The following is a 22,498-nucleotide window of genomic DNA, read 5'->3' as shown; positions in this document are numbered from 1 at the left end:
GTATTTTTTTTTATATTGAAAATTTCTTAAGCATCGAAGTATGTTTATATCGGGAATTTTTATGCGGTGAAAATTCTAAACTTGAGAGAGAAAGAAAAAGGTATTTTAATAAATCTGGATTTAAATTAAATAAAAAAAAAGAAAAATATTGGAATCTGCTATCGCAAATTTCAAGTTATCATGTGAGAACATTAATTTTTTATGTTACGTAGTATCAATCCGGCAAAAAAACATTATGTTTTCACAAGACTCCTATTTCGCAATCACCAATATTTAAAAAAGCGATGATAGTCAAAAACCATCTCAAAATCAACCGAATTATAAATTTTTCTTTCTTCGAGGCCAGATTTTTTTTCCCGTAAAAATCCAGTTTAAACCAGTTTTAAACAATCACGTGACTATCAGATTATACATGAGTTGATATTCGCAAAATATTCGCATTTTCCCCATCTCAAAATCGTTCGAGTTCCAAAACTTTATGTCAAATGATGGGTTTTTTTTTTTTTTTTTTCTTCTTCAAAAATCCGGTTAAAACTTTAAACTAGTTTGGAATGATCACGTGACTATTGTTTAGAGCAATCGTCAAAATTTAGGAAAGCGATTGTTTTCTTTCCATTTCTTTTTTTAAATCAAAATCGTCCGAGCTACAAAACTTTATTTTATTATAATTACACCTTTCAATAACTATCCTCGCTGTTTCGTGTTGATTCCCACTTTCTTCTTTATGCTTCTTCGGGCCATAACTTCTTAAGATCCTGCCCTTTATTGGCCAGTTAGGAGATACAGGCACATGGCGGACATTTGTACCAAGTTGTAGTTTTTTTTGTTGGTAATAAATCGCTAAATGTGACGACCTTTATCGTTTCTAATAATCCTAAAAGCGAAAAATTGATGCCTCAAAAGCGATGAATAGCCAATTTTCTGTCGAGCATTTTGCGGCTCCAAAACCAAAACAATATCATGTTCTCACATGATAAAAAATGCTTCCCATTTTTATTATTTAACAACTTATAAAAGCCAATAATCTGGAAAAAGAAGCTGGTAGTAACAGGTGGCTAGTTCGTTGAAAAATTCTTAGCCTTAGTGATATTCTGCAAGAGATTCTGAATGTAAAGATGAATTATTCAGTATAATATAAATTATTAACTTTGACTGTCTGAAACTTATTCAAAAATTTGGAATCGTATTGTTTACATGATTTGATGAATCAAATTCATGATATAGAAAGACATTTTCCGAACGAAGACTTTCATAAAAACCAAAGATTCGTTATAAAAATTTGTAAATTTCCCAGCCACGAACAAATTTATTTTCCGATAGAATAATAAACAGTAAAATTGTGTTTGTTCCAGTTTTGCATGCGACTCAGACAAGAATGAAAAAATGCTTTGAAACTATTGAGACAGAGTGTCTCCTTTTATATTTTTGTAATTTTTTTTTTTATTTTGAAAATTTTTTAAGCATTGAAATATGTTTATTCCAGAAAATGTTTATGCGGTGAAATTTCTAAAATTGGTAGAAACACAAATAGTTATTTTAATATATCAGGATTTAAATTAAATATTCATATTGAAAAAAAAAAGATTTAATGGAAAAATAAAAGTTTTTATTCAGAAATTCTAAGAATGAAAAAAAAATCTTTAAAATTATAGTGAAAAAAATCATTATATAATTTTAGCAACTACACTCTCATTTCTATTCGAAAATTTAATTTAGTTGAATTTGGTAAATTTGTTAATTCCCAGCTCCTTTTAATAGGACAGGTGAATTTGATTTTTATGTTTATCCGAACGCATTCCTTTCTTTTTCCCTTTTTTTTGGGGGGGGGGGGCTTAGTTTATTTTCAAGATTATGTAAAGAATTCGAAAATAATATTTCTTTTTTGATATTTTAATATATTTTTAAAACTTTTAATGCAAACCTAAAAAAATTTCTATAAAGTTATATTATCAAATTTCCGATAATTTTAACCCTTTCAGTACTAACCCGGCCCAATCCAGATATGAATATTTTATATTAATGGCTATTTTTAGGTCGGTTTTTGTTGAACTTTTTTTTGAGGCTATTTTGATAAGAATTGAATGCAAATTTAACTATTTCTGTATTAGTTAAGCTATCTGCTGGATTAAAAACTATATACTCCCGCTGTATGTTTTGAAACCTATTTTCAAAAGATTTTATTCCGTCAACTAGATCATATTTTTCTGTATATATAAAGTCAGAAGAACCAAATTCCTTAATTACAGACTAATAAGTTGACCGTTTGTGACAAAAATAGGTATGTGTCAATAAGTTTAATGCTAAGCCTATAAGCAGGCTCCAGGCCAGATGAAGGCTTGTAAGGGACTTAGCATGGTAAGTTGTGCGCTCGCCTCTTTTGAGCTTCAATTTCTAAACATATATTCGGGATTGACTTTTTAAGAATTTAATATCCATATAAAACAGCTAAAACTCCTTTTAGTATCAATATTTATTATATTTTTACATTATAAATCATACTACTTTCATTGCTCATGCGGACATATGCAATTAAAAGATAAAGATAATATTTTGACAAATGGCGATTACAAACCCTTAATTAGAGGGTTACTTTTAAAAAAAGTTATCTTTAGTTTCAGTATCTCGCTTATAAAAACATCAAAACAAAATGACAAAAAAATTATAACATTTTCTTAGCTCAATTTAAGACTAATAAAACGTCTGACTAATGAGTCACTAAAAACTAATCTGAAAATGACTTGAAAAACGTGAGAAGGGGAACGAGAAATTAAATTTTGAAAATCAAAAACTATTTTCATTTGAAGAAATTCGAATAATAGAATCGTAATTCGAAAAACAAATGAAGCTATGAAATTAACTTATTTCGAAAGTATCACAAATAAAGCAAGCTCTTGGGGGCATGTAGGCAGTTGCCTTTACTGTCCATTTAACAATACGGATCTCAGCAGAGTATAGATAAAACTGTGAATAATATCCCTATGCAGTCGCAGGGAAGTTTTCATTAACGCTTTGTTAACTTAGCAAGAGTGCAATCTAGACTGGGAGTATAAAGCAGTGCAAACAAAGTACAATTTTCTTCGTTTGGACTTCGTTTAGAACGTGCCTACGCAAATACATGCTGGTACCTAGTAATCTGGAATTTATTTTCAACAAAGTCAATCATGCTTTGTTTATTATTATACGTAATTTTACAATGTCTCGACTGGTATTGATAGAAAAATTGAATAAAATTACATTCACAATTAGCAGCATCATTGAACTTAATTTATTATTATCATCTGAAATCGTTATTATCAACCCTTGTAACAGTAGAAACTAATCCAGAGACAGTAAAAGCATTACAAAACAACAATACAAATATAGTGCAGTATTCTATCATTGCGCTTCGTTTAGCACGTGTTTACCTAAATATGCGTTGGAACCCAGTAATTTGGAATTTATTTTCAACAATGTCAGTCGTAATTTGTTTATTATACGCTATTATTATTTTTACCCATATTTCGACTGGAATTGATACAACAATTTGCCAAAAATTAAATTCATAATTATCAACATCATTGAACTTCACTCATTATTATCACCTAAAATCACCAATCAGCTTTGTTTACCTTTGTAACAGTGGAAATAATACAGCAACAGCAAAAACATTATAAACACAGTGTAAAATGCCATCACGGAAATTTGATGCATATTTACCAAAATATATGCTGGCAACTAGTAATCTGGAATTTTTCTCGCCGATGCCAGTCATGCTTTGTTTATTATTCTTCACAATTACTGATTTTACCCATGTTGCTACTGTTATTGCGGAAATTTAATGCATATTTACCAAAATATATGTTGGCAACTAGTAATCTGGAATTTTTCTCGCCGATGTCAGTCAGGCTTTGTTTTTTATGCTTCACAATAACTTATTTTACCAATGTTGCTACTGTTATTGCGGAAATTTAATGCATATTTACCAAAATATATGCTGGCAACTATTAATCTGGAATTTTTCTCATCGGTGTCAGTCATGCTTTGTTTATTATTCTTCACAATTGCTGATTTTACCAATGTTGCTACTGTTATTGAGGAAATTTAATGCACATTTACCAAAATATATGCTGGCAACTAGTAATCTGGAATTTTTTGTCGCCGGTGTCAGTCATGCTTTGTTTATTATTCTTCACAATTACTGATTTTACCAATGTTGCTACTGTGATTGATACATAAATACTCAAAGAGGGCAAAAATTAATTTCATTATTATTAACATCATTGAATATGTATTATTATCACCTAAAATCACTATTATCAATTCTGTTTACACTTGTAACAGTGGAAAAAACAGCAAATCAACAATATAAAATTAGTGCAATATGCTACCACTGTACTTTTTAGCGCGAGTTTACCGAAATAAGTGCTGGTATTCGTAATCTAGAAATTTCTCCAACCAGTGTCAATTACGCTTTATTATTTAACACAATTACTCATTCAACTCAAGTTTCTGTGTTAGAAAACGCAATAACACACAAAACGGGATAGAAACTAAGCTCATTATTATCGTCGAAACCAAAACCCTTTCCTTTTGTTCATCGAATTGCGCAATCCAATCCTATTCTCATGTAACCCCCACCATCTACGAATTTGATTTACACATACAAACGCTTCCAAAACCGAGAAAAAGACAGCAGAAGTAGCATCTTCAATTTGTGATTAGAGAGAAACAGAGAAAGCTCTCTGGAAAACGTCATTACTCGAAATTCGAAACGAACCGTGAAGACGTTTGTTATGCAAAGAAGAGAAGAGGAAGGATCCAACGCATACGGCAACTACTGCAAGACAAGCAACAATTTCTCCTGCATTGGTACATCATTAAAATGTTTCGTTTCCCTGCCGTTGTTAATTAGCTGTAATGAAGACACTGGGCCTTTTGGAGGGAATAAAAAGAAACAATCGGTGAAATGTATCCTGGATTTGTTGGGTTCTCTAAGAATGCTCGTGTCCGATTCGATTATCGTGAAAAGAGTTAACCAATCGGATTTGCAGAGACGAAGCAGGAAATTCGATTTGGTTTCTCCCCTAAGGGCTTTCAGAGTGGGAATCGCATACAAAGGGCGTTAAAAAGGATCCGTTGTTAATTGTTGTTTGGGAGAAGTATTCGGATACATCCCCCCAAGTTTACTTGGAACACGAGAATGGTGGAAGAGCCGAGGAGGGAGATCAATTGTTTCCGCTATTCGTTGTCTTTTGTATTATGTGGAACAGATATACTGTTATTTTCTTGAAAGATAGAGGGAATGTTATGGGTTATTGTTTTACACGATAATTCAACTCGTTTCATGTTTGGAAAAATGGAATTGTGTAATCGTTTGTCATTCGTTTTCTAATGTGATAAGAGTTTTGGAATTTTGTTTACTTTTATATCTCAGGTGAAATTTTCCACTTATGATCTCGAAAGGGACAAATTTGAATATTCTTTGTTTTTATTTCGCATTTAATCAAGCTATTAATGAGCTTTTAAGCTTAATTTAGATTAGGAATGGAAAAAGCGCAATGTTCAATAATTTCCATGATTGGTTTCCAAACTCTGATAAAAGAAAAGTGCTTCATAAAATGAATTTCAAGAAAAACCTATAGTATTATTGACAAAAAAGTTTGTTACTTTTCTTATTTTCGAGAAACTTTTGCGTGAAAGAAATCTTTTCATAAAATTTTCCCTATTTCTTTAAAAAGTATAAATTTAAAATATGATCTTCTATTCTTTTTAAATTCGCAATAATTAGCATAATGAAATTTTCATTAAAATTTTTATTTTTCCTATTAGTTTTCTCCTTTAAAAAATGAGTGAGGTATTATTATAAACTTTTTCTTATACGTAGTATAGAGAGAAAGCTTAGTAATCGTTAAAAAATTCGAACGCGAGATTTCGACAAATCTTCACGTTTTAGACTTTCCCAAGTTTGAAAAACACCTTTTTGAAAAATGTTCGTCCTTCCGCCTGTTTGAGATAAAAATAACACAAAAATACTTTGAGCTAGATATATGAAATTTGGTATACGATATTTACACCAAATTTGCAGATTTTTATCAAATTTTGAGGAAGATCTGTTCAGAGAAAGTCCGTCTGTCCGAACATAAGTTAGCACAATAATTGCAAAATAAAAAAGAGTTACAAAGATAAAATTCGGTACACAGATTTAATATCTTTAGTGTAGAAACTTGTCAAATTTTGAGCCAAATCCAACAACGGGTTAACTGTCTGTCGGTCTTTGTTTTCATATACTTGTTAACGTGGTAAGTCAAAAACGCAATGACTTAAATATATCAAATTTGGTATGAGATTTTGTGATTACAAGCGCAGTTTTGTGTCAAATATTTATTTCAATCGGTTAAGAAAAACGAACCTAAAACAAATTCAATTTTTTGATGCTTTTAACGCATGTCAGGGATGAGTCGCCAAATAACTCGTTAAGGATGAAACGATAAATTCAGTGAAAATGCTACATTCATGCCAAAATTTAATATTTCATAGCTATCGTACGCCAATGCCATGCTCTGTCATGCCAAGTTTATTAGAGAGTATGCGAGAAAGTTTTGAGAAGACCACTGTAGGTGGTTCCATTATCATATCTTAAAAATCTAGCTAATATGCCGCTGTTTGCTTTTGAAATATGGTGAAACAAATTTAAATTCCACTGTATCACTTTAACCAATTAGTCAAATGTTTCTCATTTTGATTTATGTTTAGTAATATCTATATGCATGGCAACTGCAGAAAAATACAAACGATACACACATTCCAGTATATTTGCTGGGTATGATCTGTTTAGTATTTAGTATAATCAACAGGAGAGGATATAGACTTTAGACCAATTTTTGTTGACTTATTTGATCTAAAATAGATATAGATTTATTGATGTCAAGAGTACATACTAAATCTTATTTATCTTGCTTGTTTGTTTTTGAGTTTATTACTGTCACAGAGCAATGTCAAATCATATTCCATAGCGCAGTCGATCGAATATTAATGTAACTGTCATGTACTAAACATTTCCGATCTAGCTAAAGGCAGTTTTAGGTTATGTCTGAATACGCACAAATACACAGATCGACAAATAGTCACCTCTTTGACAAAAAGAATAAGAATTTTGATATTGTGCTACAATTATAGCAGCAAAAATCCTGTTCCTAATTTTATCTATCTCGTGTTTTTGAGCTATCATGTTTTCATCACGACGGTGATGTTAGTTTTAGTTATATTAACGTCCCGGTTAAAGCAACACTAGGGCTATTTTCTGACGGACCTCGTAATTTTGAACCGCATTCAGATGACGAGGACGACACCTGAGATGGCACCCCCTCACCACACCACACCACACCACACCATACCATACCAACGGGAGGATGTTTGCTCTCGACGGATTTATCCTGCAACAGACCCCATTACACGGCTGTTCTTCGGTGGAATGGGGTCGAACCTGAAACCCTATAGCTCACAAGCCGAGACCTTACCACCAGTCCACCACGGCCCCATCACAACGGTGAACTTTAAATATCCGCATATTTACCAAAATATGGATAGAATATTTTTACAATAAACCCGCATTTGATAGAATTCGGTAAGTCTACAATCAGGTTATATAATGAATATTGTCATTCTAGATTTAAAAAAAAAAATATCTTTGACAAATAAGATAAGAATTTTGATATTATTCTACAATACTAACAATAAAAACGGTATTAATAATTTCATCTACGTATCTCATTGTGTTTTTGAATTACCGTGTTTCTATCTCATTTATGGACCGATAGACTACAAGCACCCAGATATTGAGCAAAATTGGATAGAATATTTTTTCAATAAGGCCATATTTGATAGAATATGTATGTCTACAATAAGGTCATATAACGAATTTTGTTATTCTAGATTTTCTTATCTCTTTGGCAAATAAGATAAAAATTTTGATACGGGGTTACAATACTAGCAGCAAAAGTCATATTCCTAATTTCATCTATCTCATTATGCTTTTGAATTACCATATTTCCATCTCATTTATGGACCGATAGACAACAAATACCCAGATATTGAACAAAATTGGATAGAATATTTTTTCAATAAGGCTATATCTGATAGAATACGGTATGTCTACAGTAAGACCCTATAAAGAATTTTTTTACTATAGATTTTCTTATCTTTTTGGCAAATAAGATAAGAATTTTGATATTGGGCTACAATACTAGCAACAAAAGTCTTATTCGTAATTTCATCTATATATCTCATTATGCTTTTTGAATTACCGTATTTCCATCGCAACGATGGACAGATAGACCTCAAATACCCAGATAGTGAGCAAAATTGGATAGAATATTTTTTCAATAAAGCCATATCTGATAGAATACGGTACGTCTACAATAAGGCCATATAACGAATTTTGTTATTCTAGATTTTCTCACTTCTTTGGCATTATATCTCTTTGGCATAACGAATTTTATTATTATAGATTTTCTTATCTCTTTGGCAAATAAGATAAGAATTTTGATATTGGGCTACAACACTAGCAGCAAAAGTCATATTCTTAAATTTATCTATCTATCTCATTATGTTTTTGAATTACCGTATTTCCATCACAAGGATTGAAGATAGATCTCCAATATTTAGATACTGAGCAAAATTAAATAGAATATTTTTTTCAATAAGGGTATATCTGATAGAATACGGTAAGTCTACAAAAAGGCTATATAACGAATTTTGTTATTCTAGATTTAAGTTATCAGCAAACTGGCAGGCAGGTATTACAATTGAAATATTTTTGTCATGTCAGAAAATTTTAGACTCAGGAAAAACACTCATGAAAATGAATTCATTACCACATAAAGGTCTAATTTTTTGGCGATTAGAATACACTCTGTTGAAGCGTGTAATTTAGCAAACGAAAATCAAATGAACGATTTTGATAGTAGTTCCTTCCTCAGGATAACTCCTGATTTAAAAAAATAAAAATATGATTTAAAAAGCAAATAAGATGAGAAAAATGTAAAGAAAACAGAAAATGCAGACTTACCAGTACAAAATATCATTGGCTTCGTAAGCCTCATAACGGACGGTTTTGCAGAGGGCCCTGAGAGACGCTTCTCGAAGCGAGGACAGCGCTTCGAGTCCATGCAAGTATGAATAAATAATCTGATGATCCTGGAAAAAAAAATAATATTTTAAGAAACTATATACATTTTTATCCTATTTGCACACATTAATAATGGAAGAGATAAAATCCTCAAGTGGTGAACGATAGCATATGTAAAAAACAATGATCTGACAACAAAGAAAACGACTTTCAGACGTATCATATTGGTTCATCCATTTTTAAAAAATCAAACACATATTTATAAATATTCACTTTTACTCAGAATATTTACATGTATTTTGAACGTATCATAATTTTTAAATTATATAAAAGTTAAAGGTTGACATATTATCCGTAAGATTAAGATCTAGTATGTTATTAAGAAGTTACATTCGTTATTAGAAGCATAATCCATTAATATGTTATTGGTAACGTACAAAACGGCGGCATTCTATATAATGTCGAGCATTTCTAGTCAAAATATGAAAAATGATAATTATTTGTACTTTTCTTAGACATTGCATATAATAGATATTCAATAAAATGAGAAATTAAGAGCACAGAGTCAAAACATGTCATGATATGGTTATTATTTTTAACATGTCATTCATTTTGAAAAACATAATGCATATACTAACATAGCCTTGGACGATATAAATTTTTGGCGACACTTTAAGCATGCATGCGCTTCACTGGTTTCCTTTTAATTCATACATAACAAGTAGCAGAAACGGGCATCTCTGTATGTTATTTAATTCACAATCTGCTGTAACTTCACCCACGTTTTTTGAAATGGGTTCTTTTTCATGTCTCGGATATATATTTGTCATTGTAGTCTAGGTAATGTTTGAAATAGTCGTTTCATACACTGTCGGCCAAGTTTTCGGCATTCCATGAAATGCATATGTGGTTGTGAATTTCACACATTGCCAATAACATAAATAAGTTAGAATAGATTATATATTATATATATATATATATATACAATGTTTTACTGCAGAGTTACAAAAATAGACACACACACACACACATCATTTCAAAATCGAAAAACTCATCAAACAATAAAGTTCAGGTTTTAAAGAAATGTTTATTCATTAAAAGAAATAAGCTTATCATATGGTTATTAGTTTTAAAAGTAAACAAGTATAAAAACAGAAACGAAATTTTTTTTCAAGCATTAGTTGTTTATCCGAAAATGAAACGAAAACGATATTTCCAACAATTTCTAAACCGACTTTCTCATTGAATAGAAAAGCAGAGTCAACAACACAACAACTTGTTTATGACATCAAATTTAAAAAAGGCATAAACAAGCGGGAATATCGAAGGATGCAGTTTTAATAGAGAACCACTAATTAATGATATTTATTTGGCTCCATTGATAAATGTTCCAATTTTTAAAAATATTTTTTAAATGAATACACGAACGTAGATATTTACAATTTTTAAAGATGAATGTCATCTCTAATTAAAGACAATTTTGCATAATGTGCAGAACTTGCAAGAATCTCCTAAAAAATCAAAGGCATATCTTTTCAGTTCTTCAGTATACACTAATTAGTTATTTAATTAGCAGTAAAAGAAACATGTTGCATTTGTATGTAAGTATATAAGCAAATACAAATATAAAATAACACTAAAATATAAGATTATAATTTATTTTTATGATACATGCATCCTATTTACTTTATATAATGTTTAATTAAGTTCTAAAGTTTTAAACGACTCTTGATAGTCCTTACATTCCGTCATTACCCGTGTGAATGCCTGCTGTTGTTTGTTTGAAATTTGACGGAATAAATTTAGTTAAATGCAACTTTTAAAAACACATTCATTAATGGGAACACAAAAAGAAACGAATATTTTCAATTTATATATTTTCGATTTTCTTTTTACCTTTACTTCTGTTGTTATCACTACGTTATTCTGTTATATCATTATAAGTTAATATCGATCTCATCATCAGGTGACGCCACTGGCACGGAATCAAACTTTGGTTTATGATGAATTCATATGAAAATATTAAAACATTGCATCAATAATATATAATTATCAAAAATTTGCTAGGAAGTGAGCGAAAAGTCGAATTAAAACATTCTATTTTTACAAACATAAATCAATTTAAATAAAATAATTAAAAAATTATAAATAAATCACAGTCAAATGTATATCATGATAAGCTGCATTAAAGATAAATGCACACACATAAACCCTTACATATATATTTTGTTATGATTTCGAAAAAGCAATTTCGATCAAACACAACCTTATTATTATTTCATTATCAGAATATATTTATATATTAATTCTAACAGTTTGATTTCAAACTTCTCGTTAAAATATTTATTTGTAATTTTTTGTGCAGAAAAAATAGTAGATTGAGGTCGATAGATGGCAGCACTAGCTGTTTTAATAAAATAAATATGTTAGTAAATTGGATAAAGACTGCAATAAAATATGGTTTGCTCTTTTCGCTTTATTTGTTTATATAGCAATTGAAAAAATAATCGTAATTAAAATTGTGAATAAGATTGACTTTACTAGTAGTGAAACCTTTTTAGATTTATGAGAAAATATCAAACAAAAAATTATAGTTTATTTTTACATCAAGATTTCTCTAAAAGAAATTCAAATGAATTTTAATACCGATATATCTACTATTATTTACAGCAAAAAATAAAATATATTTAAAATAGGAAAAGAGGAAATAATGTTGAATTTCGTAAAATTTTAAAATAAAAATAAATATAATTAAATTAATAAATAATTATCGAAAATGATAAAATAAATATATGTGGTCATATATTTATTAATATTCTTTTAGAAATTTTTATTGTTTGAATTCAATAAAACTTTGTTCCAGATGGAAAAACATTGTCATACTGTATATATTTACTGCAAAAAACTATTATTAATATTTCTTCCAATTTACATTTACTTTACATTTGCTTTTAAATTGGTTTAATAATCAATTTAAGCTTAAACAATGCTTATAATATTATGTAATTTTTTACATATATCAAGCTTATGATGATGTTCATATTCTATGAAATTAAAAAGATGAGCGGCAGCATTAGAAAACATAGATATTTATTTCTTCTGAAAAATGATGAATGAGTATAAAGAACATGCTTTGAAACCCCAATCTAACAGAGTCTGCCTTGATTTCTTTTAAGGGAAAGAAAAATTCTAAGTTAATAATCACTTACATAAGAATTTAATAAGAAAAAATGAATGAAGAAAACCAGATTACTTAAATGCATTGCAAATTTATAAAAACAAATTAACAACAAATTTGTTAAACATTTTTAGACATTACATCCTTTAAAAGATAAATAATTGTTAATTCTGATTTAAAAAATAAATAAATCTTTAAATCTTAACTTGCTATGTAACGATTTTTTTCTTCAAATAATTGAGTGTCTAATTTTGTTACAACCAAAATGGATATTTTCAAGGAATGTTTTCATCATATTTAAAATAATAAATTATAAATTAAGCATTAATAAGGGCAGGGGAAAATGTAAAAGGAATTTTAAAAAATTTGTGTTTGTTAAATGTATTAAAGAATAAAAATTCATTTGTAATAAAACCTGCTACTTATTATGCTTTAGTTAAACAACTTTCATGCATTGGAAGCAGTAAGCTTCTTGTTTACTGTAGGATGCGTTTTGCGAGGTAAAAATATTTTCCTGATCTTCGATAGATAAAGTAAAAACACGCAAAAATAAAAAAGTTAATTAATATAAACAACGGAAAATCTTTATTTTATGCATTCATTTTGTTACTATAAAAAAATTCTAAAGTACTGAAATATTGTAAAGTTCATTGTTTTTAATTAATACTTTTATTAATATTTCTCAGTTCAAAGCTCCTGCAACTAAAAATAATATTGTACGACCCGCTCACTAGGCACTGGTATCCACAGTTAGGAAACTTATGATAAATGACTAATATTTTTCTTTAAGAATTTTATTTCGAACATATTTTACCTTTTAAACGTATTAATTATGAAACTAATGGCATCCAAATAGTCTTTAAATACTAAAAAAATATTTAACTATACGCCATTAAGTTTATCATGTTCACATTTTCGGTAGGAAATAAAAATCTTCATAACAGCAAATATACATTAACCCTTATGTTCATTTTGTATAGTATACCATACATACAACTTTATAAAAATATACTACCACTATAAAATAATTTTTCACTCAGTTTTATTAAACATGACATTTCTAGACGTTTATTTATACTTCAAAAATCAAAATAGTAGTTTATCTGTCATAATTTTAAATCAGTTGTGAAAAATCACCGTCAAGATGCGCCGCTCAGGTTTATCTAAGGTAAGTTTTATTTTATTTTTATGTTTGTACCCCTAAATATGTATGTTTATTATAAAATACACATGCCTAAATGTTTGTTCTTACACATTTTTATATATACATTTTTTTTTTTTTTTTGCTTTTCTTCAAAAAAGCAATTTTGCCACGATAAGGGTTTGTGGTGGTAACATCATAAGCCAGTTAACAAGTTCCGGAAAAGAGTGTACACTTTTGTCTAGTGGCTTTGTTACTCGGCTATGAACCCTAACGTTGCGAGTTCGAACCATCAACCTGCACATTGGTGACCCTGGTTCTGAACAACCGCATCCTTCGTTTTGCTGTCGTGGCTCCATCTACCGGCAGCAATCACTCACACACGCACGCCGGCGGCCGCCATAACACTTGGCGCGATATCAACGTTCGTCGCTCGCCATAACGCCTGGCGCGATAATCACGTTCGTCGCTCGCCATAACTGGCGCGATAAACTCTACCGACTCCCTGGTGGGGGACTATTGTGGTGGTAACATCATAAGCCAGATAACAACTTCCGGAGAAGAGTGTACACTTTTGTCTAGTGGCTTTGTTACTCGGCTATGAACCCTAACGTTACGAGTTCGAACCTCAAAGCTGCACAGGTTAATGTAGGAAAATAAAACAAGAAATTGGATTTGAAAAAAATTGATTAATAGCCAATGGATAAAAATGTTAATGAATTTGTGTGACGAATGACAACGAAATGTCACCATTGAAAGGATTTTCTTGTTTATATTTGTTTATTAATATTACCGAAGCAGAATTCATGTTGTGAAGCAGAATTCATGTGTTGTATTTTCGATTCCATGTTGAGAACTGTATCGATGATTATAGAGTCCGATTTACTGGAAATAGTATTGTTAATAGTTTCAATTTTCATACATATTGTGGAAAGCAAGATAAGATTAATGGAAATAGCTAGCTTTATACCATTAAAAATAGTGTATGACAATATGACAAAATGAAGAAATAATTATTTTTCAAATATGCAAGATTAGCAGTATATTATTATACTGTTATTATTGTATATATAATGAAGCTTATATGGCAAAGAGTTTTAAAGAACGGTTTATACATAATTCACTTAAATATATTTTAACGAGAGTAAATTACTATCCCTTCAATAAAACAACAACAACATATTTCTTAATATACTTAAATTTGATAATTATTTTAGATTCCTTCCTTATGCTACAATTGCAGAATTCAGATCACAGCATTTCGTAGCCATATATTTTATAATATGGCTGCATAATACTTTAAAAATAGAATTCGGTAGAATCTAACGGTTTAAAACGGTAACAGTGAAATTATATTTCAAACATATCGCCGTTATATCAAAAGCTAAAACTGGTATCGCCATCTACTGTCTACAAATGAAGTTAAATAACCGACTGATTTAAATTGAAGCTTTTACTGGGAGAAATAAAAATTACATTCTGCATAATTATTAATTAATTAAATCTTAATTATTAATTTAATGATAGTAAAATATCTGAAATAAAATAAATTAAAAATATTAAAAAAAGAAGCGATATTTTAAAAGTTCTAGAATTTCTGTCATTTTTCATTTAAAGGTACTGCTCTTCAGTAATTACTTTATGCATTACTAAAGCAATTGCTATTTATACCAGATATCAAATTTAAACTATTAAAAGAATGGCACAGCCTTCCAGTATTAATTGATATGAATAATTGACATTAAAATTTGCTTATTTTTTTACATTTACTTATGGATTTTTTTTAATGTAAAATTTTTCCAATTATAAAGGTTCTACAAACATTCATACCCAGATGAAACATATAATTTTTTTTTCTAAAATAGTGATATGAAGACTATCTTAATTTTGACTAAAAATTGTAGTTTCTTTTTTTAATAATTCTCTTAAACATTTCGAATTAAGTCAGTATTTAATGCAAACATTGACCTATATCAATACCGGAATAGGTGTAATAATTACGAAAATGAATGAATTACTCAAATAATCCTACAAGAGTAATAATTAAATCTAGAATTCTTCTATACACACGAAAGGAACAAAAGGATGTTTTTAATTTTTTGTGAAATATCCGTTTATTTATAGAAGTACATTCATTATACTGCATATGCAAGAATGTCAAATTAAAAGTTGCATTTTAATATTTTTATTTCTGTTTTTTCTGATGCTTTATTCTATTATTAAAATTTTTATTGATGGTAGAATGTAACATTTGAAACATAACGGCGAGTCTTTTTGGATTGCCTTTATATAAGGTCAGGTTGTTTTCATACATGGTGAGAAAGAGGTGGACACAGAATTTAATGCATATGGCAATCGAGCTTTCTTAAATTTAAATACAAAATAAAATATTGTGATAAATTATTAATGTGACTTAAGTATTTGAATGAAAATCTGAAACCGCCGAGGAATTTCTAATTACTCTCTCTCTCTCTCTCTCTCTCTCTCTCTCTCTCTCTCTCTCTCTCTCTCTCTCTCTCTCTCTCTGTGTCTGTCTGTCTGTTATGTGAAAGGGCTTATTTTTATGAAATAATATAAATGATAGTAACTTATATTAATATCCAATTTCGAAACTACCAGAGATAAATCTTGAGATAGACTTCCTATTTTGAACATCACTTTAATGATAAATAAACTGAGCAGGTACTACAGCGAAAGACATCTATTTTTGAATGATTTAACATGTATTAAGTCCAAGATATTCAATGTAATTAGGCCATGAATTTACACCCCTCCTACTCTGATAGCTCAGATTTTACAAAGGGAACCGCGGTCTTTGAAGTTTATAATATAAAAAAAAGACATACATCCGTCTGTCCGTCCGCTACAACTGTTAAAGCATAATTGTGACAAGAGACATGCGCACGTTTTTCTGGAATCTGTTTCGAGTAAACTTGCTATTTTCAATTAAAAAAAATAGATTTTTAAAGATATTTAATTTAACAAGATAAATAATTATGATAAATTTTTAACGACAAATTATAATCTACTAAGGGGAAAAAGTGCTTTTTATTTTAAATATTTTTTTACTTTTTAAAGACTTCAATTTACAATTCATTTTCACAATTTTTAAGAAATCTTAAAAATTTAATTTTAAAATACATCGAAAGATGGCACCATGGTATGGAAAACCAATTGAATTAGATTTTTGAATTAACCAATAAACTTGGAAAATATTAGAATATTATACTATCACTATTTACATGCAAATAAATGTACATAATCTCAGAATTTATTTTTTGTCGTGTGACTATTTTAAGTCAAATTTTGCGCAGTCGCTCCTGAGGGTAAAAACCCGTGAACACCTGAGGGCAGAAGTCTGACTTCTAGCTCAAATGAAGATCGCACACACACACTCACTTGCACAACCCCCTTTTTACAGGGGGGCTCATTCACGCACCTCACAGAGAGAACACAAGGAAGAGAACAACCATGCCCAAATCAGGACTCGAAACCGGAACGCCTAGATCACGGAGAAGACGCGCTACCCCTATGCCAGGACGTCGGCATCTCAGAATTTTAATTATCAAGAAAAGATTGAAAAATCGATAACGAAAATCTATTTTTACAATTGTGAAACAAATCGAGTTAAATAATAAATAAGTGTTCAAAAATCATTATTTTAATAAACATAAAATAGCGACGAAAATATCTGTACTTTCAGTAACTTCCTGAATATGTAGTGCAAACTGTGACAAACTGACATACAGAAAAAAAAATTATTTATGACGAATAAAGATTAAAGTTATTTATTCCAGATGACACTGGGTAATAAAATTAGTTAAATATAAACTGTTTGCGTGCTTATAGTTATGCAATATATCAGAACTGATAAAATAAACATTTTTTCCGTAGTAATAAATAAATAATAAAAACGAAACTTTTCATTATTTAATGCCACCTTGATAAGATAAGAGCTTAAGGGAAAAAACAATCACCTATACGTAGAAATTTGATGAAAAAGTTCTATTTTAAGAATGTTACATGAAGCATTAGCATATTTTCCATTAGTAAAATTACCATTGATTGAGGACAAGAGGTCGTGGAAAATTTAATGATGTCTTTTCAACAATTGAGCAATACTTAACGAATTGTCGTACCATAATTAAGCAAACCATTCATTTCCCATTATCGTTTGCTTTTAATAATATCAAGTACTGATGCCAATTTCTCAATTGCATCTCCACGATAAATCACCAAACTGCTCTGTGATACAAGATTTCGTTTAGACTAAGTGATATTGGCTATAAATCCCAATGATGCATTTTTGAAGTTACTTTTTGGATTTTGTAGAGTCCAAAAATATTTCTGGGTAAATTATGGATTGTGGCTCTAAAAGTAACCTTTTTGCATAAATATGAGATAAAGGATATCACAGTATAAATATTCGTTAAGCTTTTCGATACTTGAAGGGGAAAATCTTAAGGAAGTCAATTAATTCGTTGAATTGAGAATTTATTTAAATAAATATTTACATGTCATATTTTGTTTTGGATGATTATTATTATTTTCATCCATAAGATCAAATGGAAAATACAAGATACTTAAGTACTCCGTGTGAATTTTTGTCTCTTTTATGGAATATTTTTTAATTTAAGGCATACTTAATTGTCTAAAATCAGTAATTCGATGCGTTAAGTTTGGATGAGAAGATTGAATCCAAACTTAACGCATCGAATTACTGATTGAATTAAAAAATTAATAAATAATTAATGCAAGCCTTGTCTTTCTATTTTCATTCATGTATGAATTATTGGTTTTTAAAATTGTTTTTAAATTGTTCAGTTAACCACGTGATCTTCCTGTGCGGAATTAGCTGCCAATCATGTATCACGTGGTCTCCCTGTTGTTGTTTAGTATATTTTTTTTTCCAGCAGAAGCGAACTGGACTCCTGTACTAGGGGGAGTGTTATCTCGGCTCTCTCTCTCTCCCGAGAAATTTTATGTGTAGTACTCTAGGGCTACTACACAATGGCGTAATCGTGTGCCTTTTGTTGTTGATGTTACCAATAAACCCCAGAAAAGACAACATGTGTCTTCAAGTCATTTCGCCCAGCATACAATCTTCACTATCAAATGAATTATTGTTTAATCAAGAAACGCAACGATAATTTATTTATATACTATAACCAAAAAACATTTTGAGCAAAACGGACTAAATTCAACATATAGTCTTTACTTTAAATTTATAGGTTTCTATTAATTATTGAATGAAATCCATTCACAAGAAAACTGACTGTCCAAGTAAAGCGAGTCCGATGATTAAAAAAATAAAGAAATAGATAGATACAAATTTGGAAGACAGCTTTGGCATCTAAAGTGTGAATTCGTATCAAACGGGTTGCAAATCTGTCGGTCTGTGCGTTCTTATTCATGCAAACGCGATAACACTAAAACTCATAGATTGTAACAAATTTGCTATGTAATTTCTAATCTAAAATTCTAATTATGTGTCAAAATCAGATTTCAACTGGTTGAGAAAACGGGTCCGAAATGTACAGTGACTCAAAAAATTGAGAGTACACCTTTCTTTTACTTGATAAATCCGACTTTCAATATAAATAACACATTACCGGTAAGTGCAAACATGTTTTTATTTTTACACATAACAAATGATTTAATTTAGAGTAAAAATAAAGAAAAATAAACGAAAAACTTCTAAATCGAAAAGTTTCGGAAGCATTTTAAATAAACATGAGTAGAATTTTGCCTCAAAAAAATTGAGAATACACCAATGAAATTTTTGCATTATCACGCATAGAAACAAAGTGTCACTATTAAGTTGCATGTCTTTCGGCTCTTAAAATGGCCTCTAAACGTCATGGTACTCATTCGATCCATTTTTGGTGGTATCTGAAGACATTTTGCCCCATTCTCCTTACAACACTTGTTTTAAATGGGTTTTGTTTCTAATTTTGTGTTTTTGGACCACTGCTTCCAGTGTGGTCCACAGGTATTCAATGGTATTGATGTCGGGGTATTGTGGTGGTGTGTGCAACTGCTGTTTACAATGAAAAAGACATCATATTTTGACGTTACGTGCATTCTGTTTGGGGTCGTTGTCCTGCTGGAAAATGGAATATCCATCTAAACACAAATTTTTAACACTTTCCTTTAGATTGCTGCGACCATATGGTTCATCCAACTTGTTGCAGAAGCTTTTCAAATCATAAACAGAAGTGTAAGTGCTGAAACTGTGTGAAATGCCATTAGACAAGCTGGATATAAAAGTCGCATTGTTAGAGAGAAACCGTTCATCAGCTTGCAAATTCAGAAAAAGCATTTGACATTTACAACTGAAGCTGAGCACTCGTGCCTTCGCATCCTTGCTTAAGTTTCTGAATTTTTATGCGTAGAGGGAGGAAAGGGATAAAACTTCTATTAAGGAATATGCGAGAAAGTTTTGAAGAGACCATTTTCTCTGGTTCTGTATTGTGTTCAATTTCTTGATTCTTTTCCTGTCATGTTCACGGAAAATTATTACAATTTTATTCGAATCACCTTTTTTTTTCCAATAAAGTAGAGAGTACATTTGTTATCAATAATTGCTTCTGGAATACCAATTACCTTGTGCCATTATCATCAGAGAAACCATTCATCTGCTACTACGCGACCTACATACGAGTCAATTCTTATCAATCATGAATAATTTTTTAAATATTTCATTCGAAAAAAAATTCAATTCCCGTAAACCCTAGCTTGATATCTTTTGCGGTTTCGCTCTCGTATTGTTTGTTATTAAACATGTTATCAAAACAGAGTTTTTCTTCATTGATAAACGTTTTTTTCTTTCTGAAGATATCGGATTGAATGAATCATGATACAAAGGTTACCAGGCAATTTTCAAAGCAGATATTCAGAAATGAGATGTGCCATTCTTTCAGTACAGGAACACGGATGTAAAGAATGTTTGTTTTTGATTCTTCTGTGTTGGCTGTATTAAATAACAAAGAATTCTAGCTGTTGTAAAATAGAAGATATTAACGGCATGCCGAGAATATTTAAAATAAATTGTGGAAGATAAAAAGAAATGTAAATATTTTCTAACGGAAGGACCCTCACATAAATCACGCGAGTAAATTCTTAAAAAATGCTTTGCCCTCTCATCCCTTCCCCATAAAGCAAGCCAAAAGAGCCTATTTATGTAACATTTAGCAATTAAATTATCTTAAATAACTTATCAAACTTATAAATAATAACAACTTAAATAACTTGTGCCATTTCTTTCCATAAAATCTCGAATTATTTTTTTAAATTCCTATTCTATACAATACTTGCAAATAGGTCTAAATATTTTTGCAATAAGGCGAACTATAACTTTATGTATTAACGCTATTATAATATAGTCAGAGATACTATGTGAAATAATTGAGAACCTAATTTTTCCTGTTATTACAAACAAAAAGCTAGAAAACCAAACATATCTTTGGTTAAGAAACAAGTTACTAAGAGAAAATCTGAATTGTTTAGAAGCTACATGAAGGCTATATCGAGATGAATTTTTCAATTTGGCACCGTTAACAGATAATAACGACACCTCATTTTACTTTATCACACATGAAATCCAGAAAGAGAGCAACGTCAAATTCGACCTCATCGGATAAAATTCAAAATTTCTTATTTCTCTTAGAACCCCGTTCCCTCCTATTTTTTTTAATTATATCTATCGGGCAGTGCCCACCATAACTGAAACACGGTGGAAATTTATCAAGCAATTTTTTTACACCAAAACTGATGTAAATGTAGTTCAGACTTTAGGTGAAATCCGTCTAAGTTGCCTGTTTAACCTCGTGCAAATGAATGATAATTTAACAGTGCTACGAACTAACTAATTGAAATTTAAAATATGCTTTTATTATGAAATTTGAAGATTTAATATCAGATTTTGGATTTATTCCGGGTTGAATTTCTGCCGATCTCTATAGTCATGCATTTATGTACGCGATAATTAAAAATCGTCGCAAGCCAGTTACAATATAACAATATAAATGGTACAGAAATCACTCTTATTACTTATTGTCGACTGGCAACAGTCAAGTGTAAGCAAAATATCGTTTGAATTTTAGACTGCTTCATTGAATATATTTCTAGTTGCATTAAGCTGAGCATTTAGATGAGCAACTGATGGAGCTGCAAAATATTATTAAATATTTTGGAAAGGATTCCCCGTATCAACAAAATAGTCCATTTACTCAGAGGAAAAAAGCAAAGAAATAGGCTTCAAACAGAAAGTTTAATCGAATACAAAAATAATCTTAACAGTCACCAGATGGGCAATCGCTGACTTGCCTATGGATATTGATGTTCATATCTCCCAAAACAATTATCTTACAAAAGTTTTATCATTTTAAGATTTAAAAAATATGTAAATGAAATTGATTTCATTAAATAAGCGTAATATTTCTCTTAATCTAAGTAATATTGTTGAATTCAGTTTGATACAAAATGTTTTTAAATGTTTCACTAGATTTCAAATTCATCCATCAAAAAATTCAGTCGCATGCTATTGCCAATCATTAACTCAGCATTAGGAGTTTCACTCCCTCTTTTATTTTGTATTATATACACTTTTTAATTTACAGTAAATTGATTCAATTGAATCCATGTTTTTCAACTACTAAAATACAAAATGAAATTATATTAAAAAATACATTCTATAGTAGTCATTTTCAGCCTATGCATCTAGGCGAACAAGTTGGTAGCCCAAGGCGGCTAGTTTAGGTATATTACTTTTACATCAACATTGTAGATTTGCATCTTAATTTGGCCAAAATCTATGAGCGGAAAGATGGCCTGTGAGGTGACTGTCCAAACATATGCAAATACTATAATCCAAAAAAATCAAATGGAGAAAAAAATTTCATATATTCTACCATCACCAAAATCGCAATATCTTTATAAAAATTTGGATCTAATCAGATACAGAGAAGAGATTCAAATTACGTACTTGATATATTTCAATATACTACGAGGCATGAAATGAAGCTTATTGTGTAAAGATAAGGTTTGAGAAGAACACTTCAGCTGGTTATTT

General features: G+C 30.0%; 1 protein-coding gene across 1 annotated transcript in view; it reads right to left on the bottom strand.

Annotated features, from left to right (window-relative positions):
• Nucleotides 1–22,498, bottom strand: part of LOC129987877 (rap guanine nucleotide exchange factor 2-like) — a 475,413-nt gene that overhangs the window by 328,919 nt on the left and 123,996 nt on the right. Inside the window, exon 3 of the mRNA XM_056095850.1 lies at nucleotides 9,047–9,174. Coding sequence (XP_055951825.1) covers nucleotides 9,047–9,174 — 128 coding nt within the window. The remainder of the gene's footprint in view (nucleotides 1–9,046; nucleotides 9,175–22,498) is intronic.

This window comes from Argiope bruennichi, chromosome 10 (genome assembly GCF_947563725.1).
Source record: "Argiope bruennichi chromosome 10, qqArgBrue1.1, whole genome shotgun sequence".
Classification (NCBI taxonomy): Eukaryota; Metazoa; Arthropoda; class Arachnida; order Araneae; family Araneidae; genus Argiope; species Argiope bruennichi.
The sequence above is the reverse complement of the archived record's forward strand: the minus strand, read 5'-3'. Positions and strand labels throughout refer to the sequence as shown.